The 15,991-nt window shown below is 40.1% G+C and overlaps 1 protein-coding gene across 1 annotated transcript in view; it reads right to left on the bottom strand.

Annotated features, from left to right (window-relative positions):
* GPI (glucose-6-phosphate isomerase) overlaps nt 1–15,991 on the bottom strand; it is a 236,822-nt gene that overhangs the window by 177,391 nt on the left and 43,440 nt on the right. Inside the window, exons 5-6 of the mRNA XM_044081684.1 lie at nt 1,839–1,922; nt 1,154–1,300 (exon numbers count right to left, since the gene is read on the bottom strand). Of these exons, the coding sequence (XP_043937619.1) occupies nt 1,154–1,300; nt 1,839–1,922 (231 nt within the window). The remainder of the gene's footprint in view (nt 1–1,153; nt 1,301–1,838; nt 1,923–15,991) is intronic.

Below are 15,991 nucleotides of genomic sequence, written 5' to 3'. Positions count from 1 at the left end.
AACTATCAAAACCTACACCATGCCTTCTATGCACCCAAGAAAATGAAGTTATAATAAACCCGACTTTAAGGCTGCAACCTGAAAAATCAAGTCAGACTTGAAAACCTGAATAAACCAAGTTTAGGAATATTTTTTCAATCATACACAGATTGATAATGCCCAAACTCCTTAAAATTTAAAAAGTCCTCTGGTGGCTCCTGGCACTAGGACAATAAAATCCACATTGGAAAGGTCAAAATTTATTTCACTCCATTAGCAGAACAGACATAGCAGGACATCCATGTACATTGCTGGAAACCTAGAAAGTTGAAGGGCTGGCTGGGGGAAGTAATTCAGTAATACAATAGTCAGCTAACCTATCCTGAGGGGAAGGGAGTTTCTTCTGCAATAAAATGCTATTCTACCAGAGAATGAATATCTGAAAATAGTGAATAATGAATGATAAAGTCAAATTGTTTTGAGTATTCCCTCTAAGGTTGAGATCATGAATACCACATTAACAGGATGCAAGTGATGCAAGAGGGCTAGACCCTGCAAAAAGAGCCAAGTCCACATACACTGTTTTAGCCTTTTCCACAACTTGGGCACCATTACAGGTGTAATAATTACACTACAGGGACTTTATTATGGCACAGAAATGCTTCTTAAAGACTGATAAATTGCAAAGAAATGCATTTTTGGCTGGATAAGCAAGAATTGTCCATTTCAGAAGTAGAAGGACCATGGATTGGGGGAACTTCACTGAAACTACAATCCTGCAAAAGCCATTGGAGCAATGGGGTCCTAGGAAGACAAACTAATAGAAACATTAAAAGCAATGACAAGTGGCATTCTTATGCCAGTCTCCATTGTAAAAAAAAAGGGTACAATGAAATGCAACAGCCGAAAAACGATGAAACTGAAATCTTGAATTACTTCAAGTGCGTGTAGGGTATAGTCTTAATATGAAGGATCCTAGCATGCAATGGAGGTCCTTGGAACTAGGTTGGCAGACACCTAGAAAAAGTTTTACACTTGAATACGTGTATTTAGTACAAGTCTACCCCTCTGAATATTTCAGAAATACCCAGATAACTGCAGACTCCAACCTCTAAGAAAGCTCAATTAAGCTGGTCAAATTCTGTGATCTGTGGAAATCAGGTTAGCTATGTACCTTAGATGCAATAATGAAGAGGGTAGTCTCTGGATTCAGCTCAGCAAGGGTTTTGGCAATGTGCGTACCATCAATGTTTGATACAAACCAAGCACGAAGTTCTCTCTTGGAGTAAGGCTTTAGGGCTTCAGTCACCATGAGTGGTCCCTGGAATAAAGAAATTAAAAATAAATGAATAGGCCTGACTGAAGACGAACTTCAACAAAACAGACATTAAACAAACAAAAATGCTAGAGTATAATATTGCCCAATAACTATTCGGCACCTTCATTTCATTAAAGAGCCTACTATCTTAAAAGGTGTTTACACAGTCTTTGCAAACATTTGCAATTCATGGAAAGTAGATATCCTTCCCTGAACTTAAATGACTAGTGTAAATTGCGTAGTGCTAACAGCATCAGCTTACTCTGCAGTACAAAGATCACTACACCCTACTCAAAAAGCATACTATTGCCCTGTACTGATTAGTTTTTGAAAGAATAAAAAAGGACAACCCCTCAAGCATACAATGAATTTCCCTTGCAGTCTTAAAACAGCTTTCTAGCTTACAAGCAAATTACTGTGTCTACAGCATCTCAAAGCCTAAATAAAAGCCTAAAATGTCAATCATGTCCAAGAAATTTGCTACAGTCCCCTGTATCACAATTTCTCAATTTAAGCCTGCCAAAAATATCCTCAAACTCACCAAGTCAGATCCACCGATGCCAATGTTGACAACATCAGTTATAGTTTTGCCTGTGTAACCTTTCCATTCACCACCACGTACTCTCTGAAATTAAAATACATAAACAGTTACTCTAGCAGTGCTGTCCATTTGGAGCTAGCAAAGCACAACACAAAATCTTTGATTTTGTACAGTTTAATCCCTTCTACTTGCATATGACCAGTTTTTCCATTTTAAATGTAGAGGATTCCTCTAGAACTTCATTTTGTAAATGCCAGCTTCTTTGCCCAGGGAGAAAAGCTCCACATGTACAAAAGATGACAATCAATATTCATGGTTATTGATATACATCTATATATTACATAAATAGACACACAGTTACATTGAAGTTTAAAATCTTTATAGGTTTATAGTATGAAATATGGACAGAAATTATTGGCAGGTTGAGAGAGTATAGAATGACAATACTTATGTCATGAATGACAACCAGGAGAAAAAAGGTGGTTAGTTAAGAAGGGGAGTTATTGGAAATTAGATGTAGAAGGTTTAAAAACGTGCTTGGAATGGCTAGGATAACTGGTTGCTATAGAAGAGTTAAAAAACAAGGTATGAGAATGGTTAGGATAGGGAGTTAAAAACAAAGCATAGGAAAGGATAGGATAGCAAGTTAGGTTAGATTTGGTTAGTATTGCTCTAAAGGTTGAGTAGTATAAATAGTCTGGGTGGGTTTATTCAAATAGGATAAGGAAGTTTATATAGCATAGTTTACCATAGTTTACCTACTAGAGTTGTATGTATATTGGGTTAGTCTGGGTTTAGACATGGACATAGCCAATGCTTGTTTAGGTGATTTTTAGAGACATTTTTGAATTTGGGTAAAGAGGCTATAGTGTTAAGATCTGGAGGGAGCGCGTTCCATTTTTTGCCAGCAGAGTTGGAGAATAATGATTCACCGACTGAGTTGTTGGCTTTGGCAGACTGCACATGCCTTTTGTTGGATGAGCGCAGGGATGCTAGGTTGCTGTAGGGGGTGATAATGTTGATCAGAATGGGTGTACATGTTAGGTTGTTAGAGGATTTTATGAATAACTGAGTTGATTGGGTAGTTCTAGCCAGTCTAGTGTTAAGATTTTATAGTGATGGATTCTGTAGGCTGTGGCGAATCTAGCTATATTGTTATAGCAGCTAGCCAAGTTTGATTTCCGTAGGTTTACGAAGATGGGCGAGGCATAGAGAAGAGTTGATAGGAGAGGAGTACGAGCTATGGCTGTTCTGGCAGGTGGGGTTAGGAATGGTTTAATTCTATACAAGGAGCCTAGTTTTTTTGTTAACTGTTTTAATGGTTTTGTCTATACGAGTGTCAAATGTTAGGTTATTGTCTATTGCACCAAGAAGTTTTGTGGATGGGTCTTGAGAGATTATGGTGCCATTGTTGGATGAGATTATAATATTTGGTGATGTGAATTTACGGGTGGGGAGAAAAGTAGTAGTTTGGTTGTGTTTGGATTTAATAGGAGACAGCGATTACTGAGCCAGTCCTCTTTGTTGAAGGTGATTTGGGATAGGGATTGTAGTTCTGAGGGGGTGGTGGTTGTGTTTGGATTTAATAGGAGACAGCGATTACTGAGCCAGTCCTCTTTGTTGAAGGTGATTTGGGATAGGGATTGTAGTTCTGAGGGGGTGGTGGCAGAAGAGATGAGGGTAGAGTCATCTGCATAATGCCTCTGGGATGACTTTGGGTAGGTCATTGATGAATATGGAGAAAAGGAAGGGACCTAATCTGGATCCTTGGGGGACACCAAGGGTGACTGGAAGAAGGGGGGATAGACAGTCTTTCCATAATGCTGCTAGTCTGCCTTGCAGGTAAGAGTGGAACCAGTTGATTACTAGGTTGTTTAGGCTGAATGATTTTAGTGCGTCTAGGAGTAGGTGGCGATTCCCAATATCGAATGCTTTGGATAGGTCGGGAAAGAGGACAGAGGAGAGGATGTTGCGATTACGGTTTTGATTTATTGTGTGGGAGAAAGAGAGAAGTGCTGTTGTGGTACTATGGGCAGGTCTAAATCTGTGCTGGGATGGGGCTAGTACATTGTTCTGGATAAGGTGGGTCGGAATTTGCTTATGTATACATTTTTCCATTATTTTGGAAAAGGGAGATAGGATGGCTATAGGGCTATAGTTTGAGAGTTCAGTGGAATTGCCCCCTTTGTGAAGTGGAATAATGTGGGAGATTTTCCAGATGGAGGGGACATAGGGTATGCCATTTCATTAGCAGCCTTTTGTAGAAATTCTGCAGGGAGCAAGTCTGCTGCAAGGGTGGTGGGTTTGAGTTTAAGTAGGGATTTAATGCAGTCTGTGGAGATTGGATCAAATTTGAAGGGAAGTAAATTAATCAGCAGTGGGCAAGGTGGTGTTCGAGGAGTTGGGAGGTAGGTTATTAGCTAGAGACTGAACTGTTTCTGTTAAATATTGAAGGCCTCTGCTACACTTCGGGAGTAGATGCAAGGTAGATGAAGGGGCGGGGGTTGTGGATTTACCTGGATGGAGCAGTTTATTAAAGCATGACCAGAATTTGTGGTTGATTTTCGTACTTTTTCTGCAAGTTGAAACAGTAGGTTCGTTTGTCTAGCATAGTGGATTTTTTTGCCTCGTTTCTTAATTGTTTGTTTCTAATGTGGTCCTGACAGAATTTGGTGGATCTCCAGGAGGTCCATGCTGCGTTCCTTGCAGTTAGCTTTTGTTTAGTACCTTTGGTTAGCTATGGAGCTATTTTGCTTTTGGTTCTGATATTTCTTTTGGGAGCATGCCTGTCTGAAGTGTAAGACTGCTTCGTCAAGGGGAAGTAGCTTTAGTTTGGACCAACTGCATGACTTATGTTCGGTCTGGAATTTACTGAGGTTAAAGGTTTGTGTTTCTAGTGGTTTTAAGGGTATTTTGCTGAGGCATGTCATTCCTTTTTCTGATTATATAGGTTAGGAAGTAGTCACTCATGTCCTCTGGTAGGGTGCCCGATTTATATAACTGGGGTTTATGGTACACACACACACACACACACACACACACACACACACACACACACACACACACACACACACACACGTATACTTACACAGATGTACATTTCACTACTTAAAATCACATTCTGCAAGTTTTACTAGGATGAAAGTGGATCAAGCAAATTCACCTGGGTAGAAAGAAAATACTTGGGTTGAGGCATAAAATATGAAATGGTGGCACACTAGTTGGGGTGGTGGTCTGTTTGAATATTGAATTTTAAAAGCTACAAACTGCTAAATACTAAATGGTTAACACTGAAGAGTACAGGTAGAGAACTTCCATGAAAATAAATCCATCGAATGTGTTTCTCATGTTGGCAGACTACGGCTAATCAACCAAGGTGGGGGGCTTCACCCACCACACCCCCACTGTTAGGGGCTGGGCCTCCTACACCCCCCCCCCTCCAACTAGATAAAGCAACTGATTGCACTACAGTAGGGTATTGGGTAAATTTAATAGGTTTCCCTTCACCTACCTTGTGTCATGTTACTTCCTGGTTATTGGCCAGCAATGGCCATTTGATGGTTTCTTTTTGCAGAAGTCATTTACTATTTGTACTGTTAAATGTTAACCCAACAGTTCAGCCATTTGCAGTTTTTAAAATTCAGTAGTCAGACCCACTGGGGTGGGATTATAAATAGCTGGGTAGTCAGTATAGCCTTTAAAGGAGAGTTATGTTTGCAGTGTTAGGCTTTTAGCATGAACAGAAATAAAATGGAATCACTGAATTTCTGCACAGATATGAAGCACAAGAAATATCCAAATTGCTTGGAAAGGATTAAGAGTAGAGCAAAGCAACTGAAAGCATTGAAACAGGCTGAAGTACTGAAGCTGTTGGCACAAGCATAGCAACCTAGCAAGCTATGCCTGATTGAATTTGGAAAAGCCACTGGTAGCTGTAGGCGGCCATCTTTGTGCAGAAATATCTAAATGCTGAAATTCTGAAAACAAAATAATTTCAGAAATGGCTGAAAAGCAAAGGACTCGCTTCTTGCAAATGAATACAGACTAGTTTTATATGCATTTAAAAAGCAATGGTTGTATCTCAAGCTGCAGATTTTCATAGCCTTGTGGTTAGATAGCCAGACTGATTTTCTGCACTTACCACAGTATGTAGTGTCCATTTCTTTTAAGCTTTCTTTAAAAATCAGAAATGAACAGTGTAGAAGCCAGGTGACATAAATGTTGTGGTGTCACAGGCTATAAATCTCAAGGACACCCTCCACATTTAAACTGCAGTTTTATGGAGGAGTTTTAAAGCCTTCACTGGCACCAGGTTAACAGCATAAAACATTGAGTTTTAAAAACTAGTGAGGATGCAAATGGAATCAGCATCTCATGCTATGGTGCAGGTTTGCAGTAAAATCGTCATTTCAGGTAGTTTTTACAATATTGGGACTGGTCAAGAACTGGGCTTGGGCAAAAATTTTGCTCAGAGAAAGTAGAATCCAGGTTAGAGAAAAGTTTAGTTTTCTTTCTGTAAAGATTCATAGGTTGGTACTAGGCTATTGGCCCTAGGGCCTTTACAAGCCTAGCTAGAACAATTCCCTGGCTATTTCTTCCCACACTAAATTTACTTCCCTGGACCCCTAGCAGGGTGACTGACGAGATCCCTGGGGTGAATTTCCTTTCTCCCATCCAATCAAGGTTCCTTTTGAAGAGGCCCAAAGAGGCGCTCTGCTTGATATGTATGGGCAGTCTATTTGAGTCTTGGGAGTCTGTCAGGAACTTAGCCCTCCAGCATGTTTTGTTTACTGTGACAAGGTTTAGATCCATGGAGCGTGTGGCTCGGAGGGATTGCGATTTAAGTGTAGCATGTCCCAACAGCTCTGGGTTTGACATGGCCTTGTATGTTAAGCAGAGACTGCCTCGGAGTAGATGATATGCGACAAAGTATAGCTGGAGTTTAAGGTGGTCAGCATAGGGCATCTGCTTTAGGCCTGAGATTATTTTAGTGAGGTATTTTTGTGGCCTTTCCAGTTGTTGTAGACGTCTTGAGAGGTACATACCAAATCGGGCATTGTATTCTAGAATGGGTCTAATGAGGGATGGACAATGAACTCTTTTTTGGATGAAAAGCCCTTGGTGATGGAGGTGTGCACATGGATTTCCTGACTGTTGTGGCCATGTGGTCACTGAAGGTGAGACCACTGTCCACCTGTGTCCCTAAGTCTCTTATCACACTTTCGGTGTTTAATGTACTGCCACCTATGTGGTAATTCACAGGTAAATGTTTTTTCCCCAAAGGGGATAACTATACATTTCTTGGCATTGAGCTTCAGCCCATGGCTCTGGCACCAAGCAGATTCTGCTTTTTTTTCCTTTTATTACAACCTTTTGTATCAACAAAAGGAAATGTTACCTGGTTATCCATTCCCTGCACCACTACCCCATTTAGCAGGTAAGTGTGAAGTTTTTCAAATCAAGACACGTGAGGAGTTGAATCAGAATGCAGACATGAGGTAGAGGCTGCTAACTGATTCCAGTAACATGGCCTTGCTTATCTGACAGACCAGTTCAATAACTGACTCAAGACAAGAGTGGTTCCAGCTATACTGCAAACCTCTGTGCAGGAGCATTTAGTTTGGTGATGTTCATTCTTTGTTGAATGGGTTTGGTCCCACTAACCTAGTGGCATGCTTTCAGGGGAGACCTAAAGTGGTTATGTATACTACAAGGGAAAGTTTGGCCAGGGCATTTGAGAACTTCCCAGACTGACAAGTACACTGGAATCTTGATTTTTTGGGGGGGTTTTATTAGATTTGCAGGCACACTAAACGGTTGACAGGTGTACATTGCTTTGGGGTTAGGTTTCACTAGTACAACTAGGAATGCTCAAGTTGGAAGCTATCAAAAAAATTTAGATTATGGAATATTGCTTTTACTACTTATAAGAATGCTGTATAAAACAACCTCTGACAGTATACAAGCTTTTTTGATGTATAACTCTGCATTTATTTACTTTAAGATGTATAGGAAAGCTCTTAAGCAGTAATTAGATATTGGATTAACTTTATTCAGATAACAGTTTAGACAGACTGCAAACAGGAAGGAGAAAGAACCAACCAGCCTACACTACACATATGGGATTAACAAGCTTTATAAACGTTTTAGCCAGGTCAAAGCATTCAAGCCGTTTCAAGCATGTAAAGCCATTAAATGGTAAAAACAGAGGGCAGCCTGATTCAGAAAAACATAAGCTTGTTTCAGTCCAAATGGCAGCCATGAGAGTTGATCACAGCTGCTTAAAGAATCAGGAAAAGTTTCAGCACAATCCTTACTAGTTGGCCAGGAAATAAAGGGCTCCACAACATTTTTTCTACATCAGTGATCTTAAGCAGGAGGGATCTGGATTAAGCAAGCATATCTGAAACAGGCATTCAATGCCAGTAACCAGCATTTTGCCAAGGAGTGTATTCAGAGTCTGCATTTATCCATAGGAGATTACCAGTTTTAGTTGCACAGCAGATGGAATATTTTAGAAGAAAAAAATTCACTGAAAAATGCATTAGGCGGCACAGGGGAACATCAGGAAGCCATATTACGACCAGTTCACATGAAGTACTATGTCATAGCCAAAGTCTTAGAATGTACTGTAGAAGTAAATGCTTTAAGTTTAAACAATGGCACAGTTTAATTGCACTTCAGCCAGGCCTGTTTGCTGGAAAGAACTGTATACACCACACTTGGCAAATTGTTAAGGTGAAAATGGATCACATGGACTGGGTGCAGAGCATATGCATGCTAAGGCTATACCACAAGTGGTGTAATCAGACAGCACGAGGCTCCCCCTCCCACTCAGACAGGTACAGGATTAAAAAGCACAAATGGGTTTGGTTTCCATGGGAGCAGTGTAGTTAAATTTTTTTTGGGCATAGTCCATTTTAGAAATCTGGAAGAAAGGATCCACAACAGAAATTAAATCGGGGAAGTTTCTCAAGACAAATCCTGCAGTTTTCTGAAAGCTCAAAAGCCAACAAAAACAGATAACCAAATTCCAGCACAGAAAATCAATTTAATAACTCATGGCTCAAGGACACCACAAACAAAAGGTTTATTCTATAGATACAAGCTTTCACGCAACAGTGCTTCCCCAAATATATTAAAGTTTTGAGTGTAAAAGCAGCAATTTAAATGCATTCACTCCAGGCAGCACATTACCAAAATCAAATAACGATTACATAATACATCTATAAATCTTCATTTTATGGAGTGCCAACAATGCACACAAGGACACTTGTAACCTACCTATACGTCCCATCGTTTCTTCTAAGGGATGGGTCACAGAACCAGCACCCATTTTGAAAATATCAAAAATTTATTATATTTAAGACTGACTTTAAGAAGCCTAACTAAATGCAGGCTGAAAATCTGGTCATGCAAGTAACAATGGTAACGTTGCTACAGAATTTCTTTTTTACGATGGCTTACAATTATGACATTGAAGCCATTATGCAATATAATCGAATATGTATTAAAAATCGACTACTATAGATACCAGTTTCTCTATAAAAAAATTAGTTGTACCATGCCTAACAAGTGTTTTGTGGATGAGGTATTTTGCTGTGGGGTGGCACCCATGGACAGTTGGAGGAATATATATCAGCTAATTAAACATAAATTAAATTACGTCCAAGCATCTATGTTTTAGAGGTTTTGTTGACACAATGGCTGTGGCTTTGAAACTTCCATTAATAGAGAAGATATTAGAAAAGCTATGTACCCTCAAAACTAGTATGCATCCTTAGTAGGTCTTGCAACATAGTACGTGGACAGAATCAGGACGTCTAGGATTACTGAAGATGTACACAATGTGATTCAGAACTTAAGGATTTTAAAAGGGAAGGGGCTACAGTATATTAAAAAAAAAAAAAATTCAAAGATGAGGCAAGGACTTGTGTAGCTAAATCTGTATTCGGGGAGATAGAAATTTCACTAAATTGTCTTGTTAGCCAAACGGGGCTTTTGGTTTGTCCATTCCAATTACAAATAATGCATATACCAAACAAGTATAATAGAGAATATTGGAATATTTTAAAGACTTATGAAGGTTTAATGGACAACATTTAATGTTACTTCCATTCCTAAATGCATATACAAGCTAATTTGAGGCATATGTTATACTACAAAGAAAAACAAAAGGTCAAGCAACAAAGTATTAGACCATGCTCTAATTGTTCATTTTGTGATTATATACTGCGATGGTGGTGCTGCGGTAGCGTTGTCACCTCAGTTAAACGTTGCCCACTCTATTCTCAGAGCGTCTTCTGAGTGGCAACATGCATGAATGGGTGTTCCTTCGTTGAAGGTTGTGGGTTAGGCCCAGCAAGCCAGCACGTAAAACTCTACTGCCAATCATTAGCGGACCGGAGTTCTGCTGTGGCAACCCCTAACCAGGAAAAGCCGAAAGACACAAAGGATTTTACACACAATACTGGGAAATTTTTTTAATCTGAATGTATTGGCAAGGTGTGAAACAAATAGTGTACTTAGCAAGATGCAGAAAATGCACTCTTTCTATACTGATAGAAGCATCAGAAAATTGAAGGATAGTGTATGTGAGCACTTGATATATGCAGACGTTACAAATGCTTATAAGCAAATACAAATTGATGTATCCGTTAGTACAACAGATAGGGATGAATTTCTGCAGACAGAAACAATTGGATTTACAGGTGGAACAAATTGTCCTTCAGGATTTAATGGAATGTGCAGTTTTAAAACCAATTGCAAAACAATTTCAAAATCTAGAGTCATTAGACAATTTATGGGACTGCATTTTTAAAACTTACTTTGTCTAGAATTTCCAGATGTATTATGCGTTGTTGCAGTCATGGGTAGATACTGGTCACATGCTGCCTAGCCTGAAGATTTTAACAGTTGATGCTCTTTTTAAAACTTAAAATGCATGAGGAAGCACTGTTGTGTGAAAGCTTACATTTCGTGAATACATTTTATTTTGTTTCTAGTGTCCTTCAGCTGTGAGCTGTTACAAAGCTACAATGGTGTCACAAGTAGTGGATCAGCATTCAATATGGTATTAAGGTAGCGAACAGAAGTCTTAGGACCAAAGGAATAGTTAAGACTACAGATTTAAGAGAAAAAAATAGCAAGATGTCACCGAGCTCCAGTTAGGAACCCCAAGAGGATAGCTAGGGAGGAAAGCTCCATGAGTTGTACCCTCACCTATATGTACAGGTATCAATCATAGGACAAAATACCAGTAGAGGTAACCAATAAATGAAGAAAATTGTGTAATGACAGTTGTGTTGCAAGACCAAGCATATGGGCCAAAGGCCAGATTATATATGCATGTGTACACAGCCTCCCATGCAGCCAAGGGCTCATCTAGTTGCAACTAGGAACTTTTTTTTTGCAATACAACCAAATATCTGGAGTTGTACCAAAAAGGTAATTGAGTGGGTTAAACCAGAAAATAGCCAAATGTGACAGGTAGTTTGCTTAGAAGACAAAAACATGGCCTAGATTGTGGTTTGCAGAGTAAAATTTGCAATATTAACCAATGTGAAATATAGTATATACTGCATAAAGCAGTGAACAGAGAAGCAGTTTTAGAAGTCACACCTGGGGAATTTAGTACAAGGCTATAGTCAAAGGCACAGTGCTACATATATGAATTTCAAAAGGCTGCACTCTGTTTATAGGTTTGTGCATTTATCAGCTGAAGTACTTTGTTCTGCAAGTACTTTCAGGGAAGTGGTTTCAGAAAGACCAACAGCATCCGGAATAAACATGCTCGTTTCTACTGTAACAGTGCCACTATAAAACCCCATACATCAAGAAATTGCTCAACTACACTGTAGTTGCAGCTACTCTGCTATTAAAGCTCATCTTAAAGATAGCACCCCAAACAAAGCCACTGATCAGAGGTCTACTAAAGTTTTATTCAACCCCCCCCCCCAAATTAGAGCTAGCAAGATTCCTGCACATCCCATTCCCAGTGTTCTGTATGCGACTGTACCCCTTGCACATCACCCATTTTCATTATCTTACATCACTGCTTCCCAAACAAGCCAAAAAACCTCACACAACCAATTAAGTGCCACCCCTCCATGAATGCATATAAATCCATATTCTAAAGTGGCTTTTAAAAGGATCCAGGTGAATGGCTACGCTTGGAGTACATGGACAATTGCCTTTCCACAGTAAGCAGAGTAACTCATCCACAGCATCACAGGCACTTTCCATGTGTTGCAAATGACCAAAAGGGATTAAAGTGGGGGGGGTATACCTTTGGAGAGGAGGACACTGTCAAGACAATGAATAGTGGGAAATGTTCTAATGGAAAAAATTTGAATTTTGCGTCTTGTGGTGTAATACCTGCAATTTTACCCCACTTCAACTAGTGGCACGCCCACTCCCTGGGTAGCATTCTTCCAATCTAAATCCCTCCTGCATAAGGCCACCCAATTCCCTTAGCTTTTATCACCCACCCTTCCTATTTTCCAGTTTACAATTTACCCTGATAGACTTGCCACAAACCCAGCACTTTATCAGGCGAGCCAAGCCTCAAAATTGCCAGCTCCCTCTCAAACCAGTACCTTTCAACTATAGTACACTGTTTAACTATAACACTACCCAAACAAAGCAGCATCTAACCTTCTACAGTCTCACAACTACTCCTGCAACTATTACATCTCCAATACTCATTTTTAAGCAGGTTTTGGTCAGCCTCAGACTACAGTCTTACCAACCTGAGGCAAAGGTTACCTGCAAGCTCTTGTTTCACCTTATAGATTGCTTAAATTTGGGCAAAGACTTCAGTTGCTCTGCTCTACCTGCTCCGTTCACCCTCTCTACACCTCGGGCTCACTCCACTCCCCTAGCCCCAGTGCTGTTACATTTATACTCAGCCACTCCTCCTTTCTTTCCTCCCAATCAGCATCTCTCACCACCAAAGGACCCTCCCCCTCTAACAGTTCTCCCTTCCTTCCTACCATATCCTAGTTAAACAAAGCCCTAAAATGACCAGGAGTCTTAATACACTAGCATCAGAAAATACACTAATTTCTCTGCCTATGATGCTTATCCTTCATCTCCTTCACAGCCTATGAAAGCCAGTACCACCTCGGATTCCACTATCCAAAATGTGGAACTACCACCCCAGACGTCTCAAATATGACAGCTTACTTGACTACACCCCACACATCTAATCTCGCATCCCCATCATCCAATTAAAGCCTTAAACTCCAAACTCAGGGACGGACACTATCTAAAAAACATATAAATTCCTAAAGCTCATAATCAGACTACATTACAACCTCATAGTAGACTGGGCCATTCATCCCAACCCTGGCCCATCGTCACCTGGTGCCAATAACCCCTAGGTCACCAACCCCACCGTTAATCTACCCCTTAGCAGTTCCACCTATTCTCTTGACCTTTCACCTAAATATTGGAAGCATAAACAAAGTTCATAATCTGCATGCCCTCTTAGCAGTTCATTCCCTTGATATAATGCAAACAGAAACTTGCCCAAGACCTACTATTATTGACAATGAGGTATTACCACCAGGCTACAATGTACACCTTTTAGACTGCACTACAAAAGGGAGGCGGAATATCAGTTCACAAGAGAAACACACCAAGTGTTAGGGATTCCATACAGCCACCCCCATTTAATAACACAGAAATCCTTATCACTAAACTACAATTTAACAAATGCATAAATATTGTCTGTGTCTACATTCCCCCAGGTAATATAACAAGTACCCTAGAAGATATCCTCCAATGGTTATGCACTACCTACCCCGAAGAAATCATGGATCTTGGTCCAACTGCTCGGCTGAATCCCCTGCCACCCATATAAATCTTTTCGGGTTCACACAAACCACCACTCCTAGGATCAGTAAACCACTAAAAGTATTTTAGATTGGATTCTTATCCAATAGTTATCCTCACTTGTATACATCTGGGACCCTCCCCGATGACCCAAGTGATCATGTGCTAGCTTACATTATTAAGCATAAGGCAGGGAACTCCCATCAGACCACAAACAGAAATACCAACTTCAACCCTGTTAATTTCCAAAACGAACTTAATTCAACTGGTCAGTCCTAAAACATATACCTCTAGAAGAGACAGTAGCATACTTTAAATTCCTGAGCATATGCAACTCTCACATCCCTGCACATACCATTAAAACTAAAATCAAATACAGCACCATGGCTCACAAAGGAAAGCAGGTTAAAAAAAAAAAAACTTGGAAATAAAGCTTGGGCTAACTGGCTAAAGCCCCTCTCAGCCAACTGAAATACTGTCAGCTTAGGAATGATACAAAAAATCCATTTTGCTAGACAAAAAACTTACCATAACCTCCAACAAACACCAAAAACAAAGGTTCTGGGCAGGTATAAACAGACTTCTTCATCCAGGACAATCCTAGACTCCAAACACCAAAAGTTCACCCATAAATCCCCAGATATAATTGCTAGTACTTCTAATATTTTTTCACTGAAACAATCCAGTCTCTCGCTAACCAACATACTCCCACACACTAACTCCACCACTAACACACCATCTACTCAACCCTTAAACTTTCAACCTGTCTTTACCACTCATAGGATCCAATTAAAAAATTGAAGCCAACCACCCTATCTGCTAACCTCCTTCCTGCAGAGTTCTTACAAAAAGCTGCAGATGCCATAGGATACCCCATCTCTATCCTGACCAACAGGACCTTAATGGATAGTGCTATCCCCCTCCATCTGGAAAATACCCCACGTTAGCCCACTTCACAAAGCTGGAAGTTCCACAGAACTGTCCAATTACAGACCCATCGCCATTCTTTCACATTTCCCTGGACAACCATACAGTGGTTCCTATCCTACCAGAGTGGTAGACAACAGGATGTATTATGACAGGGCAAACGGTCCACCTGGTTACCTCTCACCTTGGGGCTCTATTTTAGGTCCTCTACTCTATCAACCTTCACACTGCCATCCCAGCAGCAACCTGCATTGAATATGCAAACAATTCCAACCGGATCTGCACGGCAGAATTCACTTCCAGCTCACCTTACCCTTGAACCCTCTCTAAGTCTCTTCAAAGAAGGCCTCAGACAGTATTTTACAATTCACTGGTTCTGTCCCTGTATCAACCCTGATTAAATAAGGAAGTAGATATGGAGATTAAACAGTAATATATTTGTTTCTTGCTCACAAATGCTTGCTGTAATCTTATTTTGTGCATTATGTTACACTGTAAATCTTGTGAGTCCCTTCATGAGGGACTCACTTTACATACTTTGTAAAACAGGTTTTTTTTTTTGTAACCTACCCGTTTTTTTTTGTTTTCTATGACCCACTTAATTTTGTGAGTCCCTTGAGGGACTCACTTTACTTGCTTTGTAAATACACTTGGCTCGTATGTGTGATGTTCATCTGTGCAATTGGAGCTTTTTCCCCCCTGGGCCTCCGCTGAAAATGGACATGTATCCAGTCATACTATCCCAGTCAACTAATGTAAAACAAATTTGCGACATCTGAAACTTATTCAGCAACCTATCTTAATCCGGGCAACCTATCTTAATCCGGGCAGTCTCTAGCAGGATACGCAGATCAAGTTGACTTTACCCTTTTCCCCCTACATAACACTTCTGAACATAAACAGGCTGGATGTGAGAAGTGAGCAAGTCAAGCTCAAACGGAGCAGAGGCCACATACTGTGTAAATGGACTAAACCTTCATTACAATTTTCCTGTTTTCATGTACGTAGAAACCTGACTCTGCAGGACCTAATCCAACCACTGAAAGGGATATGAGCCTCACCCAAGCACCGATATAATTTTTAATCTGGTATTTTTTCCACTGTGGGAGAAGAGCACATGACAATATTAATTTCTATGAAATATATCTCAAATTGAAAAGAAAAGGACTACTAAATGTGAACTTTAGTCAAGATATAGATCCAAAAACTCAGCAGCTATGGAGAATCACTTTTTAGAAAAAGGAGCTGAACCGTAAGTCGGTGTGAACTGAACGCACTTTGAGATATGCTACAGACAGAGGACTGATTGCGGTCACAGGGCAGATAGGAAGCAAGGGTGCATCAACAGCAATTATAGTAGATAAGTCATACAATATGGGAGATGGACG

This window comes from Protopterus annectens, chromosome 8.part1, assembly GCF_019279795.1.
Source record: "Protopterus annectens isolate FY-2018-M chromosome 8.part1, PAN1.0, whole genome shotgun sequence".
In the NCBI taxonomy this organism is placed as follows: domain Eukaryota; kingdom Metazoa; phylum Chordata; order Ceratodontiformes; family Protopteridae; genus Protopterus; species Protopterus annectens.
This window is presented reverse-complemented; position numbering and strand designations above follow the sequence as displayed.